The sequence below is a fragment of the Magnolia sinica genome, chromosome 18, assembly GCF_029962835.1.
Source record: "Magnolia sinica isolate HGM2019 chromosome 18, MsV1, whole genome shotgun sequence".
NCBI classification, from domain to species: domain Eukaryota; kingdom Viridiplantae; phylum Streptophyta; class Magnoliopsida; order Magnoliales; family Magnoliaceae; genus Magnolia; species Magnolia sinica.
In genome coordinates, this window is record NC_080590.1 from 29,862,666 (window position 1) to 29,887,842 (window position 25,177).

At 40.5% G+C, this 25,177-nt stretch overlaps 1 protein-coding gene across 1 annotated transcript in view; it reads left to right on the forward strand.

Annotated features, from left to right (window-relative positions):
* Positions 1 to 16,121: 16,121 nt before the first annotated feature.
* Positions 16,122 to 25,177, forward strand: part of LOC131233486 (uncharacterized) — a 30,777-nt gene continuing 21,721 nt past the window's right edge. Inside the window, exons 1-4 of the mRNA XM_058230206.1 lie at positions 16,122 to 16,452; positions 16,557 to 16,783; positions 19,801 to 19,911; positions 23,618 to 23,773. Coding sequence (XP_058086189.1) covers positions 16,145 to 16,452; positions 16,557 to 16,783; positions 19,801 to 19,911; positions 23,618 to 23,773 — 802 coding nt within the window. The 5' untranslated portion in view covers positions 16,122 to 16,144. The remainder of the gene's footprint in view (positions 16,453 to 16,556; positions 16,784 to 19,800; positions 19,912 to 23,617; positions 23,774 to 25,177) is intronic.

Below are 25,177 nucleotides of genomic sequence, written 5' to 3' on the forward strand. Positions count from 1 at the left end.
GGGCATAAGGTGTTCATTTCTGACAGGTGAGACCCACCGGGGACGGAAGTCACTAGATTGGAGATCCATGGGATCTCTATCGGCATAAATAGAAAGGCTGATATTGTCTTATTTAATGGTACAGTTCATCCGGACAACAGATCACCCTCCGGATGAGAAGCGGATTGCCTAATGAGTAAACTCTGTGGGCCCACCACGTTGTATGTGTCTTATTTACTCACAGTCAGGGCATGATCCCAAAATTGAAGCATATCCAAAGCTCAAGTGGACGACACGACGGATATGATATAATTTTGAGTTAATGCCCGAAATTGAAACCGTGGCCCTACGTGTCAGAATTGAAGGCATGGCCGTAGGGCCACCGTGATTTATGTTCCCTGTGTCCGTGCACTTTTTGCTTTCGTTTTGACAACTCATTTTAGGACGTGATTAAAACTTTTTTTTTTTTTTTTTTAAGGATTTTAACCCTACTAGCCACGAAGTTTGGACAAATTACTTGGAAAGCTACAACATTCTACATATTCTAAGAGTGGCCTCCTGACAACTTTTGAATATTATTTTGGATAAAAATGCCCTATCATTAGTTCAGAAGTGATATAGTCTTCGAGTGAATAAGAAGTTATCTTTTTTTTCAAAACGTGGAAAAGTGATGGATTGGCTACTCCCCCTACCACCAGCCAATGGCGAGTGCTCGGTGGTCTATGGGCCCCAACACCATGTATATGTTTCATCCATGCCGCCCATCCTTCTTGCCATGTCATTTTAGGGCTAGGGCCCAAATATCAGTTCGATCCAGTGCTCATGTGGCCTACATAATAAAAAATAATGGTAACTGTTGAAACTTTCTAGGCTCATTATGATGTTTGTTAGAAGTGTACACTGCCCATGTCAGGACTTTTTGGGCCCATGGCAAGCCGGCTGACAAGGTGGATAGATCGGATCACCCCATTGTGAGCCTTAAGCTATAGTATCAATGGTTTGGTAGAAGAGAAAGTGAGCACGTGGATACCACAATCCATACAACATGACAACCACGACCCATATAACATGATAATTACGACACATGCAAACAACAATCCATATGGGCCCACATTGATATATGTGTATAATTTATACCGCACATCCTTTTTGTCGTGTCATTTTAGGTGTAGGGCCCAAATATCAGCCTGATCTGCTGCTCACGTGGGCCACAAAATAGAAAATAATAGTGACTATAGAAACTTTTCGGGCTCACTGTGATGCTTGTTAGAAGTGGATACTGCTTAAGTCGGGACTTTTTGGGCCCACAATAAGCTATCCGACAAGGTGAATGTATTGGATCACCCCATTGTGGGCCTTAAGCTATGGTACTAATTGTTTGGTAGAAAAGGAAGTGAACACGTTGCAAACCACGAACCATGCAATATGACAACCATGACCCATATAACATGACAACTACGACCCATGCAAACCACAACCCAAATGGGCCCACATTGATGTATGTGAATAATTCATGTCGCCCATCCTTTTTGTTATGTCATTTTAGAAGTGGGGGTTGTCATGTAACAAGGGTCGAGGTTGTCATATTATATGGGTCGTGGTTGTGAAGTTATACGGGTCATGGTTGTCATGTTATATGGGCCGTGGTTGTTATGGGTCGTAGTTGTCATGTTATATGGGTCATGGTTGTCATACGGGTTGTGGTTGTCACGGGTCGTAGTTATCATGTTATATGGGTCGTGGTTGTCATGTTATGTGGGTCGCGGTTGATATAGGTCGTGGTTGTCATGTTATATGGGTTGTAATTGTCATATTATATGGGTCGCGATTGATATGGGTCGTGGTTGTCATGTTATATGTGTCGAGATACGTGACGTGTACAGTTCGGGGTTGTAACGTAATAAGGGTCGATGTTGTGATGTTATAAGAATTGTGGGTCATGTCGTGATTTGTAGGGCCCACTATAACGTTTATTTTCCATTTAATCTGTTCATAAGGTCACAAATACATGTATGAAGAGGAAAAACAAATTTCGTGTTGATCCAAAACTTCCGTGACCCCCAGAAGGGTTTCAATGGTAGACGTTAGATCTCCCACTGCTTTTTGCAGTGTGGTCCACTTTATCTTGAGATCTGTCTTATTTTTAGTCTCAAGCCTTAGGACGAGCTCGCCAAATGGATGGATGGTTTGGATATAACACATCCCTCATGATGGGACCCACAGAATTTGTTGACGTCAGTACAACAGCTATATAGCTTCCATGTCTCGGATGGACGCGGAAGTGGATTGGTTGGTGTACCACACGCCAGCTATATAGCTGTTGTAGGTACGTGTCATGCAAGGAAACGGATTGGTTACTCCCCCTGACACCAGCCAATGGCTGGTGGTCGATGCTATGTGGGCCCCACCATGATGTATGTGTTTCATCCATGCCATCCATCTATTTTTACAAATTATTTTACGGTATGAGTCCAAAAATGAGGTATACCCAAATCTCAAGTGGACCACATTACAGAAAACAGTGTTGAATGAGGGTCGACCATTAAAAACATTCTGGGGGCCATAAAAGTTTTAGATCAAGCTGATCTTTGCTTTTTCTCTTCATCTAGGCCTGTATGACCTAATCAACAGATTGAATGTCCAACAAACAGTATAGTGGGCCTTAGGAGGATTTTAATGGTGGTTATCCAATCATTATTGTTTTCACTGTTAAACAATTTGTAGGGCCCACCATAACATTTATTTTCCATCCAATCTGTTCATAAGGTCACAAAGACTTGAATTAAGAGGGAATACAAATTTCATATTGATCCAAAACTTTTGTGACCCCAAAAAGGGTTTCAATGGTAGACGTTCAATTCCCCACTACTTTTTGCAGTGTGGTCCACTTGATAGTTAGATCTATCTTATTTTTCGTCTCAAGCCTTAAGATGAGTTGGACAAATGGATGGATGGTTTGGGTATAACACATACCTCATGATCGGACCCACAGAACTTGCTGACGTAAATACAACGGCTATATAGCTGGTGTGAGGTACACTACCCAATCCGCTTCCAATGGACACGGATGGACGCGAATTAGATATAGGTTGAGTAGTGAGTCGGTTACTGAAGTGACATCACCAAGTTTTGTGGGCCACACTATGATGTATGCATTGTATCTACACCGTCCATCCATTTTGAGATATCATTTTAGCATGAGCCAAAGAATGAGGTAGATAAAAAACTGTAGTGGACTCCACCACAGAAAATAGTGGGGAGAGTGATTCCCACCATTAAAATTATCCTAAGGCCCACCATAATGTTTATTTGAAATCCAACCTGTTCAAAAGTAAACAAAGACATGAAATAAGGGAAAACACAAATATCAGCTTGATCTAAAACTTTTGTGGCCTTTAGAAGTTTTTAATAGTGGGTGTCACTGTCCCCACTGTTTTACGTGCTAGGGTCCATTGGAGCTTTGGATTTAACTCATTCTTTGGATATTGCCTTAAAATGATCTCTCCAAATGGATGGAAGGTGTGGATACAAAACATACATCATGGTGGGGCCCATGGAACTTGGTGACGTCTTGCTACTCAACCCACTAGTGGCATGTCTCGCTACTCAACTTGTCAGTAGCTAATCCGCGCCCGATGTGGATTGCATCCGACCCCCGCCCATCTTTAGCTCCAAACGGGCAGCTCTGTGGGCTGGCCCACCGTGATGCATCTGTTTATCCAAGCCGTCTATCATTTTTCTCAGAACATTTTAAGGCACGAGTATAAAAATGAGGTAGATCCAATGCTCAAGTGGACCACACCAAATAATCAGCTTATGGGTCGTAATTGTCATGTTATATGGGTCATAGTTGTCATGTTATATGGGTCGTGGTTTTCATGTTATATGGTTTGTAGCTATCATAATCGTGGTTGTTATGTTATATGGGTTGTGGTTGTAATGTAGCAAGGGTCGTAGTTGTCATGGGTTGTGGTTGTCATGTTATATGGGTCGTGATTGTCATGGGTCGTAGTTATCATGTTATATGGGTCATGGTTCTCATGTGATATAGGTTGCAGTTGTTACATGTTCACTTCCTTTACTACCAAATGAAAGGATAGTCATTAGTACCATAGCCTAAGGCCCACAATGGAGTGATCTAATCCATCCACCTTGTTGGCCAACTCACAGTAGGCCCCACAAGTCCTTACTTAGGCAATGTCCACTTCTAACAAACATCACAGTGAGCCTAAAAAGTTTCAAGAGTAGGTGCCACTGTCACCATTATTTTCTATTATGTGGCCCTCACGAGCTTTGGAGAATAGTCATTTGGGTATTAGCTCTAAAATGACACGGCAAAAAGGATGGGCGGCATAGATTATTCACATACATCAATGTAGGCCCCGCTAGTTGGTCCTTGCCAAGGCCTATGAAATGAAGACTACAACCCATATAGCATGTATAGCATGACAACCACGACCCTTGCCACATTATAACCACGACCCTTACCGCATTACAACCACGACCATTATCACATTACAACCACGACCCATACTCGGGTCGTGATTGTAATGTGGTAAGGGTCGTGGTTGTAATGCGGAAAGGGTCGTGGTTGTAATGCGGTCATTTGTGGTTGTAATGTGGTAAGGGTCGTAGTTGTCATGGGTCGTAGTTCTCATGTTATATGGGTCGTGGTTCTCATATAACATGGGAACAGACCCATATAACATGATAACTACGACCCATGACAATCACAACCCATATAAGATGACAACCACGACTCGGGTATGGGTCGTGGTTGCCATGTTATATGGGTCGTGGTTGTCATGAGGTAAGGGTTGTGGTTGTCATGTTATACGGGTCATAGTCTTCATTTTATAAGCCTTGATAATGACCAACTATTGAGGCCTATATCGATATATGTGAATAATCAATGTCGCCTATCCTTTTTGTCATGTCATTTTAGTGCTATGACCCAAATATCAGCCTGATCCAAAGCTCGTGCACATTCAAATATCAACAGTGGATGCCATTGTCACCATTATTTTCTATTATGTGGCCCACACAAGCCCAGATCAAGCTGATATTTGGAACCTAGACCTAAAATGACATGGCAAAAAGGATGGGCGACATGGATTATTCACATATATTAATGTAGGCCCCACTAGTTGGTTCTTGTTAAGGCCTATAAAATGAAGATTATGACCCGTATAACATGACAACCACGACCCTTTCCTTATGAAAACCACGACCCATATAATATGACAACTACGACCCCATACCTAGGTCATGGTTGTAATGTGGTAAGGGTCGTGATTATAATGTAGTAAGGGTCGTAGTTGTCATGAGTCGTGGTTCTCATGTTCTATGGGTCATGGTTCTCATGTTCTATGGGTCGTGGTTGTCATGAGTTGTAGTTATCATGTTATATGGGTCATGGTTCTAATGTTATATGGGTTGCGGTTGTTACATGTTCACTTCCTTTACTACCAAATGAAAGAATAACCATTAGTATAATATCCTAAGGCCAACAATGGGGAGATCTGTTCCATCCACCTCGTTGTGGGCCCAAAAAGTCCTGACTTGGGCAATGTCCACTTCTAACAAATATCACAGTGAGTCTTGAAAGTTTCAACAGTGGGTTCCATTGTCACCATTATTTTCTATTATGTGATCCCATACGAGCTGTGGATCAGACTGATATTTGGGCCCTAGCCCTAAAATAACACAACAAAAAGGATGGGCGGCATGGATTATACATATACATCAATGTGGGCCCCACAAGTTTGGTCCTAGCCCATGCGAAAAAAAGGTTTCGTATACATCACTTTCTTGGTATTAAATACGACGTAACTTCTTATTCCCTATAAAATCGTACAACTACTGAAACAAGGATAAGAGCATTTTGGTCCAAGTAATTTTCGAAAGCTTGTCAGAAGGCCACTCTTGGGATATATGGAACGTCGTAGCTTTCTAAGTAATTTGCCCAAACTTCGAGGTCAATACAGTTTGTTATGAGATGTGGTTGATCATTGCATATGTCATTGAGCATATTGTTATGAGACTCCCTGATAGGCGGAGGTTATCTCACATGAGTGCACAGTATGCACAGGATTGATGCATGACTAGATTGTATGACTCATGCATCTTGCATTATGATTACTATATGCCCTAACGACATCATGGTCGTAGCCTCCACAGGCATATCGTGGATGGTCAGACGGGACACTAAAAATTTATTCTAGCATCGGGCTGCCAAAGATGACCCTGGGTGAAAATTTCTAAACCCTCTTGGTACCAGAGAATACCCCAACGTCGAGACCGAGTGGATACATGAACGCCCGAGTGCCGAATATCAGGAGGTCGCGTCTCCCACTGTGTCGTGGTCGGTTGGGAGGGGGTGTGGTCTTACCTGCCCGAAGGTAGGGAGCATAGCTAGGCTGAGTTTGACCAGCTCGTAAATGGGTCCACTATCAACATGCCGGATAGGTATTGACAGACTATTGGCCAGGCAGATAGTGAGGTTTCTTACGCTCACTTGGACTATGCTACTGGGAGAGGGGTAGTGCCATTTGGAGTGTACTAAACCCCGGTGATGATCCCAGATATATACAGTATTAATTTGTGGAGCGGGAGTTGCATACTCATTCATTCATTCACTATCCACTTGGGCTGGTAGTGCGCAACTATTTGTTACGTGTACCTTTGCAATGGCCAGGATTTCGGTTGGGGCGCGCGACTAACCTGTGATTAGGAGTTTACCACATTGAGTCTGACTATCCAAATTTAGGTATGGGACTGGTTTGGATGGAAGTCCATTGTGATGGACCCCATAGCCTGCGATACTACGTATTATCATCCCGACTTCACACTTCAGTATGGTCATTCCATTCGCACCGCATGTCGCATTACATCCGCAGTATATGACATTTTGGGTTACTATGTTTCTGCATTTATATGGCCTAGACACGACTGACGGTATTCGTGGACTCATCAGGATTTGCATATTGCATTACATCATCGGCATCTGATATTTGGCTTGTTGTCTCCATATTGCATAGCTGATCTACATTGCTACATTAGTATATGATATTATTTTTATTATATTTCTGCATCGCATAGCCTGGATAAGGCTAATGATATTTATGGGTCTATCAGTATGTTTTCGTATTACTCTGATATCGTATGATTTATGAACTTGTCAGTATTTCTGATATTGTATGATTTATAAGTTTGTCAGTATTTCCGCTTACTTTGATTTCTCTGATATTGTTTACTTAGCACTTACCTTGTGCACACACTTTCATCACCCACTAAGCTTTCTATAAGCTTATGCATGATAGATGCGTGCAGGTGGTGTTAGGTTGCAGCAGCGTTGAGCATGGAGTATGCAGCAGTCTTCTAGAGCTTTGATTTTAACATATGTATTTCTATTTTCAGCATTGTATTCAAATGTTTATATTAATGGATATGTGATGATGATGTTGCCTTTGTGATTTGAGTAAATTTGTGGTTATGCTTCTTACGAGATAAACGTCTATTAAAAAATCCTCCTTGTAGGATCCCAAGATCGGAATATGGCGTATGAGTGCTGCGAGCCGAGAATAGGGTACTACGGAGGCTGTCGGCACCGGATTCGGCGATCGGGACTCTTATGAGTCTGATCTCCGGGTTTGGGGCGTGACACAAGGTGGATAGATCGAATCACCCCATTGTGGGCCTTAAGCTATAGTACCAATGGTTTGGTAGAAGAGGAAGTAAGCATGTGGATACCACGATCTATGCAACATGACAACCACGACCCATATAACATGACAACTATGACCCATGCAAACAACGATCCATATGGACCCACATTGATGTATGTGTATAATATATGCCGCCCATCCTTTTTATCGTGTCATTTTAGGGGTAGGGCCCAAATATCAGCCTGATCCACTGCTCACGTGGGCCACAAAATAGAAAATAATAATGACTATAGAAACTTTCCAAGCTCACTGTGATGTTTGTTAGAAGTGAATACTACCCAAGTCAAGACTTTTTGGACCCACAGCAAGCTAGCCGACAAGGTGGATGTATCGAATCACCCCATTGTGGGTCTTAAGCTATGGTAGCAATTGTTTGGTAGAAAAGGAAGTGAACACGTTGCAAACCACGAACCATCCAACATGACAACCACGACCCATATAACATGACAACTAAAATGACACGACAAAAAGGTTGGGCAGCATGGATTATACATATACATCATTGTGGGCCCCATGAGTTTGGTCCTAGCCCACACGAAAAAAAGGTTCAGTATACATCTCTTTCTTGGTATTAAATACGACGTAACTTCTTATTCCCTAGAAAACCGGTAGCTTTCTAAGTAATTTGCCCAAACTTCGAGGTCAATACAGTCAAAATCCCTAAATAAAATAAAGCGTATTCTAATCTAAAGTAGACTAAATAAAGGAAACACTAGTACTCGAACTAATAGTGGCCACAAAAGTTTGACATCAAGCTGATATTTGCGTGGCCTCTTTATCAAAGTCTTTGTTACCTTATCATCAGGTTGGAAAATAAAAATTCTGGTCACCCAAGAAGATTTTAATGGTGAGGATTTAATCACAATTATTTTGTATAGTATATTCCCCCTAAGAATTAGATCAACTTTATTTTTAAGACCATGATCTAAAACAAGCTATCAAAATGGATAAATGGTAGATGTAAGGCACATACATCACAATTGCCCCACGGTTAGGGATCCACCAAGGTGGGTGGGATCCCTGAATGTGGGGTCAACCGTTATGTGTATTCCTTGTATCCACGACATCCATCCATTTTGAAAACCCATTTTAGGGCATGGTTCCAAAAAAGAAGTGATTTAAATCTTGGGTGGATGATGATAAAGGAAACAATGGTAATTGGTCGTTAAAAACTTCTCATGGGCCACAAAAGTTTTGAATCATGTAGATATCCATGTCATCTCTTCATCAAGGTATCTGAGACCTTATCAACAGGTTGAATGGAAAATAAATATTCCAATGGCCCATAAGTTTTTAATGGCGAGGATTCAATCATGACTGTTTTCCTTGGTATGGTCCACCTAAGATTTGGACCTGCTTTATTTTTAGTACTATGCCCTAAAATGAGCTGTTAGTATGGATGGATGGTGTCGATGTAAGGCACATACATTACAATGGCTCCATAGTTAGGGATGCACCGACCTAGGTGGACACGAGGATCCACCCAATAGGCCAAAACTATGCCTGTTATTCCTAGGCACGACTTCAATGGATCCATCGAGGTGGGCGGGATCTCTGATCATGGGGCCCACTGTGATGTTTGTTCCTTATATCCATGCTATCCATCCATTGTAAAAACCTTTTCTAGGGTATGAACCCAAAAATGAAGTGGATCTAAATCTCATGTGGACCATAATACAGGAAATAATGGTAATCAACCATTAAAAACTTCTGATGGGCCATGAAAGTTTTGAATCAGATTGATATTTGTGTGGTTTTTTCATCTAGGTCTTTGTGACCTTATCACCAGGTTGTATGGAAATAAATATTCAAGTGGCCCCTATGAAGTTTTTAATGCTGGGATTCACTCAAGCCTTTTTCCTGGAGGTGTACATGAACCGAGCTAGTTCGGTTAGCTTGCTCTATTCGAAGTTGAGTTCGAGCCAAGTCTAGTTGTTTTTTTTTTTAAGCTTGAAAATGAGTTTGAGTCGAGATCGAGCTGGCCCCAGCTTGACTTGACTCGAATTAAACTTAGATTGAACCAATTCGATGACTTGGTTACTTTGATATTGATGCTGCTCACCAAGTGTTTGATGAAATGACTCAACGAAATGTGGCTGGTGGCAAGGAAGGTATGTATATGAAACCAATACCCATTTTTTTTCCTTGATTTTTATGTTGCTTAGAAGGTGTTTGATAAAATACTTGTAAAACCATTGTTGCTGTCTTAAATACAGTGAGATTTAGAAGGTGTAGTCCAGATGTTCGTGAAAATGCTGCACAGGTGAACTCGGCTTGAACTGGCCCAAGTTGCTGACCGAACTGAGCTGAGCTAGCCAGTCAAGCTTGAGAAACGAGCCAAGCTGAGTTCAAGCTGAGGTCAGCTAGTTGCCGAGCCGAGTCAGGTTGAGGCCAGCTCGACTCGGTTCAACTTGATGAAAAAAAAAAAATCACATAAATTAGGATAAAGAGGAAAACCAATTATTACCTTGATCTAAACTTTTGTTGCCCAATAATAGTCATTCTTCATTGTTTCCTATTGTATGGTCCACATGAGAATTATATCTACTTCATTTTTTGACTCACACCTAAGATGATATAAAATATATGGACAACGTGGATATAGAATGCATACATCAAGGTGAGCCCTAGGCTAAGGACCGCACCCTCTTAGGTGAGGCGGGAGGCACTTACTCTTACTCCCATCTATCCTCACTGTAAAGATGACGGGCTGCGAGGTTAATCCTAGCCACGAGAAGCAGGAATGATAATAATAACGACCATTGAAACCTTCTTAGGGTGCACCATGTTTATTTGCCATATAACCTATTCATATGGTTATATACACTGATGAAATGAAAACACAAAGTTCAGATTTGATCTAAGAACACTAAGGGCGTGTTTGGCCGGACCGATCCCATGGGATTAGGTGGGATGAAATGGTTTTTAAGGTAATGATGGTGGTGTCAGTGTTTGTCTATTGATCCCATGGGTTTGGGATAGCCCATGGGATATCCAGCAGGGTGTTTGGATGGTCACAAATGGATGGGTTTGCATCTCCACTGCTTCTCATGGTGTGCCCCACTCACTGCTTTTATAGCTGCCTCAAAACAACTTCGTAACTGAATGTAGGCAGGTGAAAATGATGGAGGGAGTAGATATCTCATTGATATTTTGGTGGGCCCTACACAGCGGCGAAAACTTATATCTTGGGATTAGTGGAATCTAGCGCTGTTTACGAGAGTGCGGTGGAATGGTTTTTATCCCGCCGTCCCAAACAGAAAAGGGAATGGGATGTAAACAGTATAACTCTTATAAAATGTCTTTATCCCATATCCAGCACTCGACCAAACATGCCCTAATGGGGCACCCAAAAAGTTTTCACTAGGTTTTTAATCCCCACTGCCTAGTCCACTTGAGCCTTGGAAGTGTCACATTTTTTAGCTTATAACTTAAGGGCGTGTTTGGCCAGGCGCTGGACATGAGATAAAGACGTTTTACGAAGGTTATACTGTTTATATCCCATCCCCTTTTCTGTTTAGGACGGTGGGATAAAAACCATTCCACCGCACCCTTGTAAACGGCGCCTAGATTCCCCAATCCTGAGATATAGGTTTTCACCGTTGTGTAGGGCCCACCAAGATATCAATGAGATATCTACTCCCTCCATCATTTTCACCTGCCTACATTCAGCCCTTCTTTTGAGGCAGCTACAAAGCAGTGAGTCGGCCACACCATGAGAAGCAGTGAAGATGCAAACCCATCTATTTGTGACCATCCAAACACCCTGCTGGATATCCCATGGGCTATTCCAAACCCATGGGATCAATAGACAAACACCGACACCACCTTTAATACCTTAAAAACCATTCCATCCCACCTAATCCCATGGGATCGGTCTGGCCAAACACGCCCTAAAATTTTATTTTAAAAAATGAATGAATAGTATGGATAAAACCTCACGGTGGCCTCTGAAAGCCTCTGTCAATTCCTAGCCTGGGACAGGCAATGTGGTACCGAATCCACGTCCCTTTCAAGCGACCTGTCGTCTCCGTACCAGCGGTATAGAGGTAGTACAATCCTTGTGGTGCCGGAGACGGATTGGCTACTCCCCCTGACACCAGCCCGTGGCTGGTGGTCGGTGCTCTGTGGGCCCCACTATGATGTATTTGTCTCATCCATTCCGTTCATCCATTTTACGGATAAATTTATGGATTGATGAAAAAATGATGGGGATATAAATCTCAGGTGGACCACACCACAGGAAAACAATAATGATTGGATATCTACCATTAAAATCCTCCTAAGGCCCACCGTACTGTTTATTTGACATCTAATTTGTTTATTGGGTCATAAAGACCCAGATGAAGAGAAAAAATAAATATCAGCTTGATCCAAAACTTTTATTGCCCCCAAAATGTCTTTAATGGTCAACGTTCATTCAACACTGCTTCCTGTAATGTGGTCTAGTGAGCTTTTGATATAGCTCATTTTTTCTCTCATAATATAAAATGATCTATAAAAACATATGGACGGCATGGATGAAATACATACATCATGGTGGGGCCCACAAAGCACCGATCACCACCCATTGGCTGGTGACAGGGGGAGTAGCCAATCGTCTCCTGCGGTGCCTGTCCGATTCGGGAGCGGATTAGCTGTTGCTCGGGTAGGTGTTACCCAAATCGTCTGAGCCCACTTTAGTGGGTGTTACCCTTAAAGTGGGGCTTACCTTGATTATTGTTTTTGTATATCCACACCGTCCATCCGTTCATTTAGCCTATTTTAGCATGGATTCCAAATATTATGCAGATAAAAATCTCATGTGGACCACAGCACGGGAAACAGTGGGATTGAGTGTTTCACCATTAAAAATTCCAAGGGGGCCATCTTAAGGTTTTCGAAATTTTTATTTGCAATCCAACCTTCTGATAATGTAAAGAGGATTTGGATTAAGAGAAAAATACAAAGATAAGCTTGATCCAAAACTTTTGTAATCCATAAAAGGTTTTTAATATTCATTTATCACTGTTTCTAGTGATATAATTCACCTTAGATTTGGATCCTCTTAATATTCAGTATTACATCCTAAAATAACATGAAAATACAGATGGACGGCGTTGATATCCAACAAATACATTAAGGGCCTGTTTGGCGAGGTGCATTAGGTGGTATTAGATGGGATGATATTCATAATCCCATCTAATACAACTGGTTGACATGTTTGGAATGGAGGATGAAAATCATTTTGAGATTGGTGCCCAAACACTGTGGTTATGGGTGAGATTTTGCCATCCCTCGTTGATTCTCCGAATCCCACCTCTACGAGTTGTAAGGGAAGAGGCCTCCACTCGTGGGACCCAACTTGATGTGTATGTTTCATCCTAGTTGTCCATCCAATTTTTCATTCATTTTTATCCTTAAAATGCAAAAATGAAGTCTATCCCATCCTAGGTGGGCCACGGAGACTTAAAAACTCCTACCTCACACTCGCATGCATAGGGCGTGTTTGGGTGGTGGGTGTTTGGGAGGTGGGATTGGAAGGGATTAGGTGGGATGGGATTAAAAAACATAATTATTACCCATAGCAGGGATTGTCCCCTATTGCCATGGGATAAGATTAATGCCATGCTTTGTTAGTAATATGGTGGTACATTGAATGGATATACCCACCACCATTTGAAATTACTGAGAATAACACACGTGTTATATCTAAACAGTTCAATTGTTTTGTAACCTCATTTTATGGCATGGGCCTAAAAATGAGGTAGATCCAAAACTTCTGTGGCCCCAAAGAAGTTTTCAACGGTAAGTATTCAATCCCTATTGCTTTCTATGGTGGGGTCCACTTGAGCTTTAGATTTACCTGATTTTTTGGCCCATACTCTAAAATAATCTCGAAAAATGGGTGGACGGTGTGGATATAGCCCACACATCATGGTGGGACCTACACAACTTGCTAACATTGAGTGAAATTGGCACATGACCCAATGCAATTCCATCGGATCTAATTCCAAGCTTTTCCATTCTTCCCAAACATAGAGTGGAATTGGCATAGGACCAGATGAATCCCATCCCACCTAATCCCTTCTAATCCCACTACCTAAACACGCCCATAGAATTTTATAGTGAGTTTCTACTTATGGGACCCATAATGAGGTAATTGTTAAATCCACATCATCCACCTCTTTAATTAGGTTATTTTGACCACTGGAACCAAAAATCAAGTTGATCCAACCATCGGTGGACCACACTATAGGTGACGGTGAGTTGGTAAGACCCACTCACGTCACTGCTCATGGAGGTGGGGTGGGGTGTCCCACTCGTGACCTCGCCATGATGTATATGATATATCCACACTGGACACCGGTTTCTCTATATCATTTTAAGCCATGGCCCCAAAAAATGAGGTAGATTTGAGTTTCAAGTGGCCACATAGAGGGAAATGAACTCTTGCTGTTGAAATCTTTCAAGGCTCTCTGTGGGGTCCCTGATCATCCAAACTAGTCAAAGTTAGGATCCATAAGACCCGCTCAAGCTAACCTACTTGGTGAACGGGTCAGATTGTCCAAATGGAGCCCACATCAATGGTGACACATAAAAATATATAGAAATGATTTATACATTTGCAATCCCATGATTTGGCTCCAATTCTGTTGGATAGAAGTTACTCCCATATCTTCCAAACATGCCATTAAAAAGCATGAGATATACTCAATCCAGAGACAAGACCTTACACATGCATTTAATGCTACTTTTTTAATTCCATCCAACTTAATCCCACCTAATGCAGTTGGCCAAACGGGCCCTAACGGTGCAGATTACCAAACAATAGGCCATGCATGTCCCAATCGAAGACTCCTGTATATTGTGCAAGTTGTGAGGCACGTACCATATAGCGCCTCAGCAGGTTGACTGTCCGAGGTGGGGCCCACTGTGATGTTTGTGAGAAATCCTACCTGTCTATCCATTTTTTTAGTTTATTTTAAGACACAATGCCAAAAATGAACCGTTTCCAAAGCTCAAATGGGCCAAAAACGTGATAATTGAATGTCCATGGTTGAAACATTCATGGGCCACAGAAGTTTCGAATCATGCTAATATTTGTGATTTCAGTTGATCCCAGTAGTAATGAAGTTATTAACGGTATGTATGACATGTAGACATCAGTGTCTAACCTAGGTAGGTTTCAACAGTAGTAATTTTCCTAACCATATTTTCCTTTAGCATGGCCCAGATAAGCTTTAAATTCGGTTCATTTTTAGCACCATGTCCTTAAATGATCTAACAAAATTGATGCAAGGGGTGGATTTTCGTCCTCAAATGCCCGTACGTGAAAGGTCTAAGCTGAAGATCAGTTTTGAGCTGTTGAGAAAAGAAGCTTGATAAAAGGTGGCGTCTGATAATTTTCTCATGAACTGATGGACTGAAAAGAAATGGTTAGATACAGTAGCTGTATCAGAAGTTCTGATACAACCATTAATTTTCCATACATATAAAACGTTCCGAATATCCTATCCGTCAAAAAGGTGGGATATACAGAGAAGTCACCTGATGCCAAAACTCAGGCATTTGATTTGTGTCGATGAAAACGCTGCACTCCTCTCTATTTAGGCAAGACTTTCAGACTAGGTGTTCATCATTGGATGGTGCACTTTTGTACGGATACGATTTTATCCGTACATCACATGTTGGCAGTAAAAATGGCTGTATCAAAATTTCCTATACGGTCGATGTATCGGATCATTCTCGAGTCCCGTATTCGTCTGCCGAACACGAGTTTGGTGTAACCCCTGTTACATGAAGCCCGTCTAATCCAAAGTTCTGTGGGGGCATAAATAAATTTCTTTATAAAATCCTCTCCATACATAAATTTAAAATATAATTTTAGTTTTTGATACCAAAAATAAATTAGATTCAATTTTTAACAGAGCCACACCACAAGTTTCTTTTAGTCATGGAAACGCCAACCATTGAAACCTTCCCGGCGCCCACCTAAATATTTTTATGCCATCGAACCCGTTCATTAGTTAAAATAACACCAAGATGTAGGAAAAAAGCAAATATAATTCTCGTCCAAGACTTATGTTGGTCCCAATGAAGTCTCAATGGTGGAATTTTCAATCCTCATTTTTTCCTGTTGATTCGTTCACTTGAATTTTTGATATATCTAATTTTTTTCGGGTCACACTCTAAAATAATCTTTATAAATTGAGGGACGGAGTGGATTTTACAAAGACATATCTGTGGGTTCCACAGAGATTTGGGTCACACGGGCTTCGTGTACGAGGGGTTACACACAACTCGCGTCTCCCGTCTGCTGAGTGCTGACGAGGACGTGTACTTCCACTTCCACTTCCACTGAGAAAAAACTCTCTGGTGTACTTCCGCTTCTTCTACTTCCACTGAGAATACTCTCTCTCTCTCTCTCTCTCTCTCTCTCTCTCTCTCCGTCTCCGATGGCGTTATCACGGCCGCTGATCTTTCCCTGCACCACTCGCTCTCTCTCCACAACCCCACCATCCATACGATCGCATCTCCTTTCCCGCCATTATCTTCCAACCATCTCAGCAACCGCCCTTTCCACTTCACAGCCTTCACTCCCCAACAAATCCCATTCCTTCATCAACACTCCTACAAAACCCCACGACCGACGGCTGAAAACGACAGCCCTCCACTTCAACATCTCATCCCCACCGCTCATCTCTCCTCACGATCAATGGGGAACATGGACAGCACTCTTCACAGCCGGCGCATTCGGCCTCTGGTACTACTTCCCATCCATCCATCCTGCCTCCATTCATTTCTCGTTTCCTTATTTTATTTTGAGATTTTGATTCAAAGATGTCTGTTTTCAATTGGGATCGGAAGGTCGGAGAAGACGAAGGTCGGGAGCACGCTGAGTGGCGCTCTGGTCAGTATTCTGGTGGCGCTCGCCGCAAGCAATCTCGGCATCATTGCTAGCCAGGCCCTGGCGTATTCCGTTGTCTTGGAGTATCTGCTGCCCGTTGCTGTTCCTTTACTGCTCTTCAGAGCAGATCTGCGTCGCATCCTGCAATCCACCGGGACGCTGCTCTTGGCCTTCTTGCTTGGATCCGGTAAATCTTATTAGCAAACAGTAGGGCTTTTGATAGTGCTTTTTTACTTTGGAAACCTGCCAAAATTGTATATGCTGGCATGGCCCCACCATGAAGATTGCCTTGTGCAGATGTTAGGTTGGTACACTCGTCAGCTTGGCCACACATTACATTGATTTTAGACTGTTTTCAGGTCTGATCTAAACCTTACTTGTTGGGTGGACTGATCTGATTTTCATATTAGGTGATCTTCATTTTGCCCGCCTTGAATGTCATAAATATGGTTTGTTTGCACATGAACCAGGTTCGTCGTGGGTAATCGTTTTGTCGGTACTAAAACCATAAGTAGAATGTAAGAGGATAAGGTCTTTTCTTGGATGTTTCTTCTATAATTGGAGTTGAGCAGAAGGAAACGATAAAAAAAGGTTAAAAGATAGGATTGAGGAGTGTTGCAATGTCGCCATCTTTAAGTCAATGTTTGCCCCATACTGACTGTTATATCAGTTTGCAAGAGGATTAAAAACAAACCTGCCTCCAGGATACAACAAGCCCAACCTCTCGATCTGAGAATTGTATCCTTAGACTTGCAAAATCAAAGTGGGTGCCCACCAGACACAACAACCTCAAATATGCCCATGACTAAGAGAAAATAGTAAGTTTAGTTATAGAGGAGAGAAATACAGAATAGCAGAAAACTGAGGCTTGGTATAAGAAAACAGAACAGATTTGGGAGCGAGGAGAGGCTTAGAATCTTTGGAGCATATATATTCAGTCACTCTGAATAGATACACGCCCCTTCAGATGCCTTTTGATGGGTTCTCTATATTTAGATATCTGCCACTGCTCCAATTCAAATTACAATGATCTCTAGATCCAACCCATTTGATCACACCCAATATACCCTGGTAATGATCCAACAGTCTGATCAAGCAAGTGCATAGTGTGCTTCAAGTGCCCTTCCGCATGCGCACACCACAATGCCTCAGGCGCCCATGCGCCTGCGGCCAGGGTTGCAAAGCACCCATGAGCAGCACACTAAGGCTTGCATATGAGAATACTGTTCTAGAAAATCAACCGTTTATGAAGCTTACCCACATATTTGTGATGTGGGACTATTTTAAAAGACAATAAAGGAGAGAGATGCAAAATTTCATGAAAACAAAACCACACCCTTTCACATCTTTTCAAAACTTCCCTTTTCTTATGTTTATAACAAAACCCATCATTGTTTTAATATCTACAAAATTGGCATTGAGTTTTAATCTAATAAGTGGTCCATTTATTTGTTTGTTTATTTATTTATTTTGAAAAACACTAACATAAACTGTATTTAATCATCTAGTTATTTTAGTTTTTAAGGTTTTTTTTACCTTCATTACTTTCCTCCATTTGTGTTATTTGTTGCTAATGTCTTAGAAATAAAAAGGCTGACCCCAATTAGTTGGGCTAAGGCTTAGATGAAGTTGATGATCATCTTAAAAATAAATAAAAAAGGCATTTAGTACCAATGCTATGAAAATAAAAGGAAGAAAACCCATCTACCTTTTATGAGAAAAGCATTTTATTTTGACTGCGAAGAAAAGCAATATTTATTGTTTTTGTTGCAAATAAAATTATTTCAAAATGATTATACATGAATAATTACATATATCTATTTTTTGTTTGAAACAGTGATCAAATTTATTTCTGAAAGGGCAGAGGCCCAAAAAATTACAGGAACAAAACGAGGAGATAGTTACATATATCCTGACAATTTGATTTTGATGATCTGCTGAACGCTATCCTAACTGTACTAGATATCCGCACACTTAGTTAACATAGACTACAATCCCCTTAGGAGCCTTTTGTTCATGAAGTAACCTCCCGATCAGCCTTGTGATCCAGGATAACCCATCGGAGAAATTACCTTGCCTGAAACACTTTGAACTATCCCAATGGAACTTTGTTAAGGCTTGCTGACCCTTATTGAAGGGTTGGAAATGAAGATGATTAAGATCATGGAAGCACAAAAGACAGACAAAGGCTCAAAAAAAAGTATTGACATTCGATGTATACATCTACCCAACGACTTTTGAAAGAAAACTCTGCATGTGATTATCCATTTTGGATTATCTGTAGCTCATCTTGGAGGACTTCCCCTGATATCCTATTTCTACAATTTTGTGAGATTTCTTTGTTTGAAGCTTAAAACTTCAGAATAAAAGTTATTGAGGAATTCATGGTAGTTTGGGCATTTTTAAAGAGTTATTGGTGAGGATTAGAAGCTATCAAGTAGGATTGACATTTAGGAGGGTTTACATTTTAATATGAAAATTTCCTTTTTTAAGTAACTGTAAGGTGGGTTCCTTTTTTTTTTTTTTTTGGTTAGCACCCCACTGTCAGTTGACACTTCACTGTTAGCCACCCCCACTAGGGATTGATACCAAGACTTCAGTGTTGAAACGAGGTATCTTTCACTCAGTCTACCACTTGAGCTATGGATCAGGGTGTGTAAGGTGGGTTCCTTATTGAGTTAATGATAGCCTACAAGTAGGTGATCAACTAGGGTATAGGAATGGTGCATAGAAGTTGGATCATGATACTATGTATGCTAAGATCAATCTTGGAGAAATCTGCATATTTTAGAAGCCCATTTTGAACTGTGATACATGTGCAGGTAGTGATGAAATCTGTCCATGACTGATATGGTGGCGACTAGGAAGTTGTGGGGTTATTGTTATTTTGATATGGTTTCAAGAAAAAAGGAATGTGAGTGTGGAAAGTTTTGGGTATAGGGTGAATCACATTACAAGTTTACAACACCGGTGGATATAGAAATGTTTTTCAAGACTTGGAAAATTCCAAAAAGAAACAAAGCTCTAGTTGGCTTCTCAAAATCTCAAAAGGTGAAAGAGGATCTCTCTCTCTCTCTCTCTCTCTCTCTCTCTCTCTCTGCATATACTCTCAATTTCATTACCCACACATGTTCTTGGTTTTGTTTAATTTTTTTCTCCCTTGTTCAAGTCCCTACTATACTTATTTGTTCTTTTTTGTAACAGTTGCTACGACAATCGGGACGGTTGTAGCATATTTGCTGGTCCCTATGCGATCACTTGGTCAAGATAGTTGGAAGATTGCAGCTGCTCTCATGGGTAGACATATTGGTGGAGGTAGTTTCATGACATTCTTGTACTTGTAGTGTGTTTCTTTTTAGCTTGAGCTTCATCTAATAATTTTTTATTTTTTTATTTTTTTTTAAAAAGAAGGAGAATTTTTTTTTTTAAAAAGAAGGAGAAAAAAAGAAAGAAAGAAAGAAAAAGAAAATTCAATAATCCAATTGACATTACAATGCTATTTATAAAACCTCCTTATGGACACAGTATCCTTCACTGACATTGAAAATGCAACAATGATCAAAAGCCTCTGTGTGATGTAGAAGGTATACTAGTGTTGTAAACTTAAAAAATTACATTATATAGTTCTTTAATGTGGCTCTACACTTCACAAATTGAAAATTACTTTCCTGCAGTGACTGCATCACCGCTTGGATTATTCATTTGTTTTGGGTAGAATCCATCCTACTTAGAGCTTACTTACAAGCTCTGATATTTCATATCTTCTACAGTTTTCCCTTTGAAAACTCAGAGGAGTTTCTCTTCGCTGATGTATGGTCTGAAGTAAATGAGAAGAGGGAGATAGAAAGGCAAGACCAAAATCTGATTGTGTGCGATTAAAAGAGCTGAAACTGAACCCTAAGCTCCACTAGCTCCAACAAGGAAAAGATGATAGCAATGGACACTACCAAGTAAAAATGTTCTACTTCTAAAGCATTTGGAATCCTTAATAAAAAGCATGTTAGTTCACATATCATAACTAGTGAAAGTAAGAAGGTTGAGAGACTGCTCTTTGTAGAAGCCCCCAGTTGCCAATCTTAGCAGCATTTGAACTCTGGAATATCTTTGGCTTCCAATTTTAGGAAAAATATTTCCCTAAACCATCTCAATAAGCCTCTAGTGATTGGAGACAATGTCGAGAATTTGTTTATTTGAACCCCATCACTGCAAAAGGCTTTGTTTTACATCTTGGAATTTAGAATAAAGAGAAAATGGCACCAAAAAAAAAAAAAAAACAAAAACTGGTGTCCTCTTTCTAATTTAGTAACGGAATAGAAACAATTCTACAAGGTACAAACTTACTGATGCGACTAGGATGTGGACAAAAAATGACAAATGACTAAGTATTAAGTAAAGCTAAAGATTATGTAAATAGAATTCAAAGTGTCATGGATGAAATGGAAGCTTACAGCCCTAGTTCCCCCCATGTTGTCTTTGAGAAGCCTTGATTTAGCCATCTGGTGATTTTGTGAGTACAAAAAATGGAGGTTTTCGCCAACCAGTGAAAAGTCAAGTTCCATCCAAAGTTCAACTATGGTCTTAACATGGAGGGATTTTTTTTTTAGGATATATGATTGGTGAGGCCCATTTCCTTTTTGTGTAGCCACCTGAATCTCTGTTTTTTACATCCTCTGTTCATAAATACAAAAATATAGGGGCATGACCCTCCTTTCTAAAAAAAAAAAAAAAAGAAGAGCCCTAAGTCCAGTCAACGCAGTCAAAGAAGTATTAGTGGAGTAAGAAGAGTGAAACTAAAGTCTTGAGGGTATAACTTGAACATATTGAAAGAAGTAGTTCATGTTTCTTATGAAATCTTGTTCATGTAATTTCTATTTCTTCTTTCTCATATAGATTTATTAATGCAGGGGCATTTTCACATCAGGGCTCGAGTGGGGTGGCCTGTGGGATGCCGGGGCACACTCGGGGTGAGTGGCCCGCAAAACCCATGGATTCGGGGCTCACGAGGAGGGTTCGGCCAAGGACCTAACCCATGGATTTGAGGCCTGGGCTATGAGATAAAGGGATTAATTCCTCATGCTCTATCAGTTCGAGCTTTTAGAGCAAGTGGTTAATTGTCCTACATCATTTATTTTATGATATATAAAGTGAAAGAAGCTTTGAGAAAGATGAAAACATGAAAGACCATTGGACCAGATGGTATGCTAATAGTGGTTTAGAAGTATTTGGGAGATATTGGGTTATTTGGTTGACAAAGTTGTTCAATAGGATCGTAAGATCGAAGAAGCTGGATGAATGAAGGAAAGCTACCATGGTACCTAGTTGTAACAATAAAGGGGACATCCCGAGCTGCACTAACTATCATGGGATTGAACTTATAAGCCATATTAAGAAACTTTGGGAAAGAGTGATGGAACAAAAACTAAGGCATGAGACAAATGTATTAGAAAATTAGTTTAGTTTCATGCCATAGAAGTCTACCACCAAACGTATTTTCCTACTTAAACAATTGATGAATAGAATATAGGGAAAGGAGGAAGGATCTCTACATGGTCTTTATTGACTTAGAGAACGCCTATTATAAGGTCCGTAGAAAGTTAATCTGGTGGGGTGTTGGGAAAGAAAGGAGTCAAGAGGATACATTGACATGATTAAGGATATTTATGAGAGAGCAGTAACAACTGTGAGAACCACTAGTGGAGATACAAGTGAGTTACCAATTATTGTAGGCTTGCACCAAGGGTTAGCATTGAGCCTTTACCTTTTCGCATTGGTTATGGACGAGTTAATGAGGCATTTGTAGGAAGAGATCTCATGGGTGTATGTTGTTTGCATCTGATATAGTTTATTTGACGAGACGAGAGGGGGCGTAAAGATAAATATGAATTTATGGAAGGGTGTTTTAGAATCTAAAGGATTTAAAATTAGTAGGATTAAAACAAAGTATATGGAGTGCAATTTTAGTAACAATAGGAGTGGGAACGGGGAACGATTGTTGACTAAGAAGTTTGTCAAAATGACCACTTTTGATATCTTGGATTGATAATTCATAAGAGTGGAGAGACTAAGAATGATGTTGCCCATAGAATTCAAGTAGGATTGAAGAAACAAAGATGTGCCGCTGGAGTTTTATGTAATTGTTGTGTATCACTAAAAGTGATAGGAAAGTTGTATAGGATAGCTATGAGACCAATAATTCTTTATGGGTCAGAATATTGGGCAGTTGAGGAATAACATGCTCATAGGATGAAGGTGGCTGAAATGAGGATGTTAAGATGGATGAGTGGCAAGACAAAAGGATAGAATTAGAAGCAAACACATTTGAGGAAATTTAGGAGTAGCAACAATAGGAAATAAGATGAGGGGAAGTAGACTAGTAGTTTTCGTCATGTGCAACCAATAGATGCACTAGTTAGGAGTGATTTGGTACAAGTTGAAGGTTCTAAAAAGGGCAAGGGAAGGCCCAAAAGGACATGGGTGGAGTTAGTAAGAAAAGACTTAATGACCTATAAAGGTATATATGGCCCTTGGTAGAGTGGAATGAATGAAAAGAATTCATGTAGCCAATCCCAATTAGTTGGTATAAAGCTTAGATGATGATGATGAAGATTGCTAACCTTATCTTAAATGCATTTAGTATTCTAGTTACTAATGCAGAAATTTCAACTCTATATAAATCAGTTGAAATATGTTTATATTATTTGAGATTGTTGCTTGATCCTATACCCTCACCAATATCAGCAAACCAAAAGGATTCCATGCGAGGTCCTCTAGCCTGCCCTTTAATCATGACTGGAAAACATGATTAGCATAAAATACAACTAATAATAATGATTTAAAAAAATTGATGTATATGAAGACCGTGCTGTCACTCTTTTTATTTAATTCCAGGTTGAGAAGTTTGTTCATGCAATGTTTCTTTCTTATGTTTCTGTCATGTCTAGAATTTTATGCAGGCTATATTTCTTTTCTATGCTGCACGGCGTTACTAATAATGATTTTTCCCTTGATTTGTGGACTTTAGCTGTTAATTATGTAGCTATTTCGGAGGCCCTTGGTGTTTCTTCATCAGTTTTGGCAGCAGGACTAGCTGCAGATAATGTTATTTGTGCTGTATATTTTACATCATTATTTGCACTGGCATCTAGAATACCTGCTGAGACTTCAACACCCACCAATGGTGCGTATTGCCTATCTTGTTATCTTTCTAATAGTCAATAATGTCAATATTTAAAAATGGAGTATTGTGCTTGTTTTATAATCTGTCAATGATGCATTTTCCACATTGGCTACATTTTTAACACTGCTAAATTGCTTCAAGTTATTATAGAAGGTAGCTGGAATGTAAATTATTTTTTATACAGACCCTCCATTTTTCTTTAAAATCCATTGCAGTAGCAGATAATCTATGAATTGCCACTCAGCCTCGCCTCATCTTACATAAGATACATGGATGGCTGGATCTTTATCAATTTCCCTTCAATGACATATTCATTCTCAATGAGAACTCTGCGAATCTGCTGGCATTTTAACAATGCACCTTGATGAGGACCAATGATGAAACCGATAACAAACACCAAGTGAGAAATCAGTACATTATGTTGACCTGACCTTTCTTTGGACACCTTCCACTCATTGTTTTAGAGCCTACTTGGATTCGCTCAAATATAAATTGTGGAAGCATCATTTTCATGAAAATGGCGTTTCTGTTTTTTGTTTTTGTAATATTCTTGAATGCTTCTATTTTCCTCTCATTTCCTAAAAAAATGCCCATTTTTTAGTTCCTTGCCTGGACATACGAAACACCATTTCTAAGAAATTGAGGAAATGAGGGGAAATGACCCCTCTTCTTATAAAGTGCCCCACATGGTAGTCATATGTGCCACCCCACCATTTTAAAGCACTACACGTGCCATTGTGCCCCATGTACAACATGTGTCATTGCTCATCTTTTAGTGATCCACGTTTCAATGTGCCACAAACCCCAAAATGCCATGTGCAACATGTGCTACCCTCATCTTCAAATGCCCCACATATGCCACATGGCTGCTGCTGTCCATCTTTTAGTTCTTCACATGAGCAACATGTGTGTCACTAACCAACTTCAAGTGCCCCCACATATGTAAACATCCATTCCCCACATTACCAACCACCCTTTGTCAAGTGTGTCAATGTGCCACCCCCAATGTGCTATGTGTGCAACATGTGCCACCCTCATCTAGCACCCCACATTTGCAAATGTACCACAAGCAATAGTGCTATTGTGCCACATGTGCCACGTGCTGCCATCTATCTTTAATTACTCCACACGCGACTATGCCACATGTGCAAATGTGCCACCATCATCTTCAAGCAGCCCATGTATCACGCCCTGGACTTGGTGACACGACTCGCAAGGAATCCGATAGCCGGTTCCGACCGCAACAGCCTCCGTAGCACCCCATTCTCGGCTCCTAGCACAGGTTCCGATCCTGGGATCCTGCAAGGAGGATTTCCATATCACAATTCCCATCCAATTGAGTATACCCAAGATCATAGCAAGTGAATCTCAGAAAATAAACAAGGAACACACTGCAAAATCCAC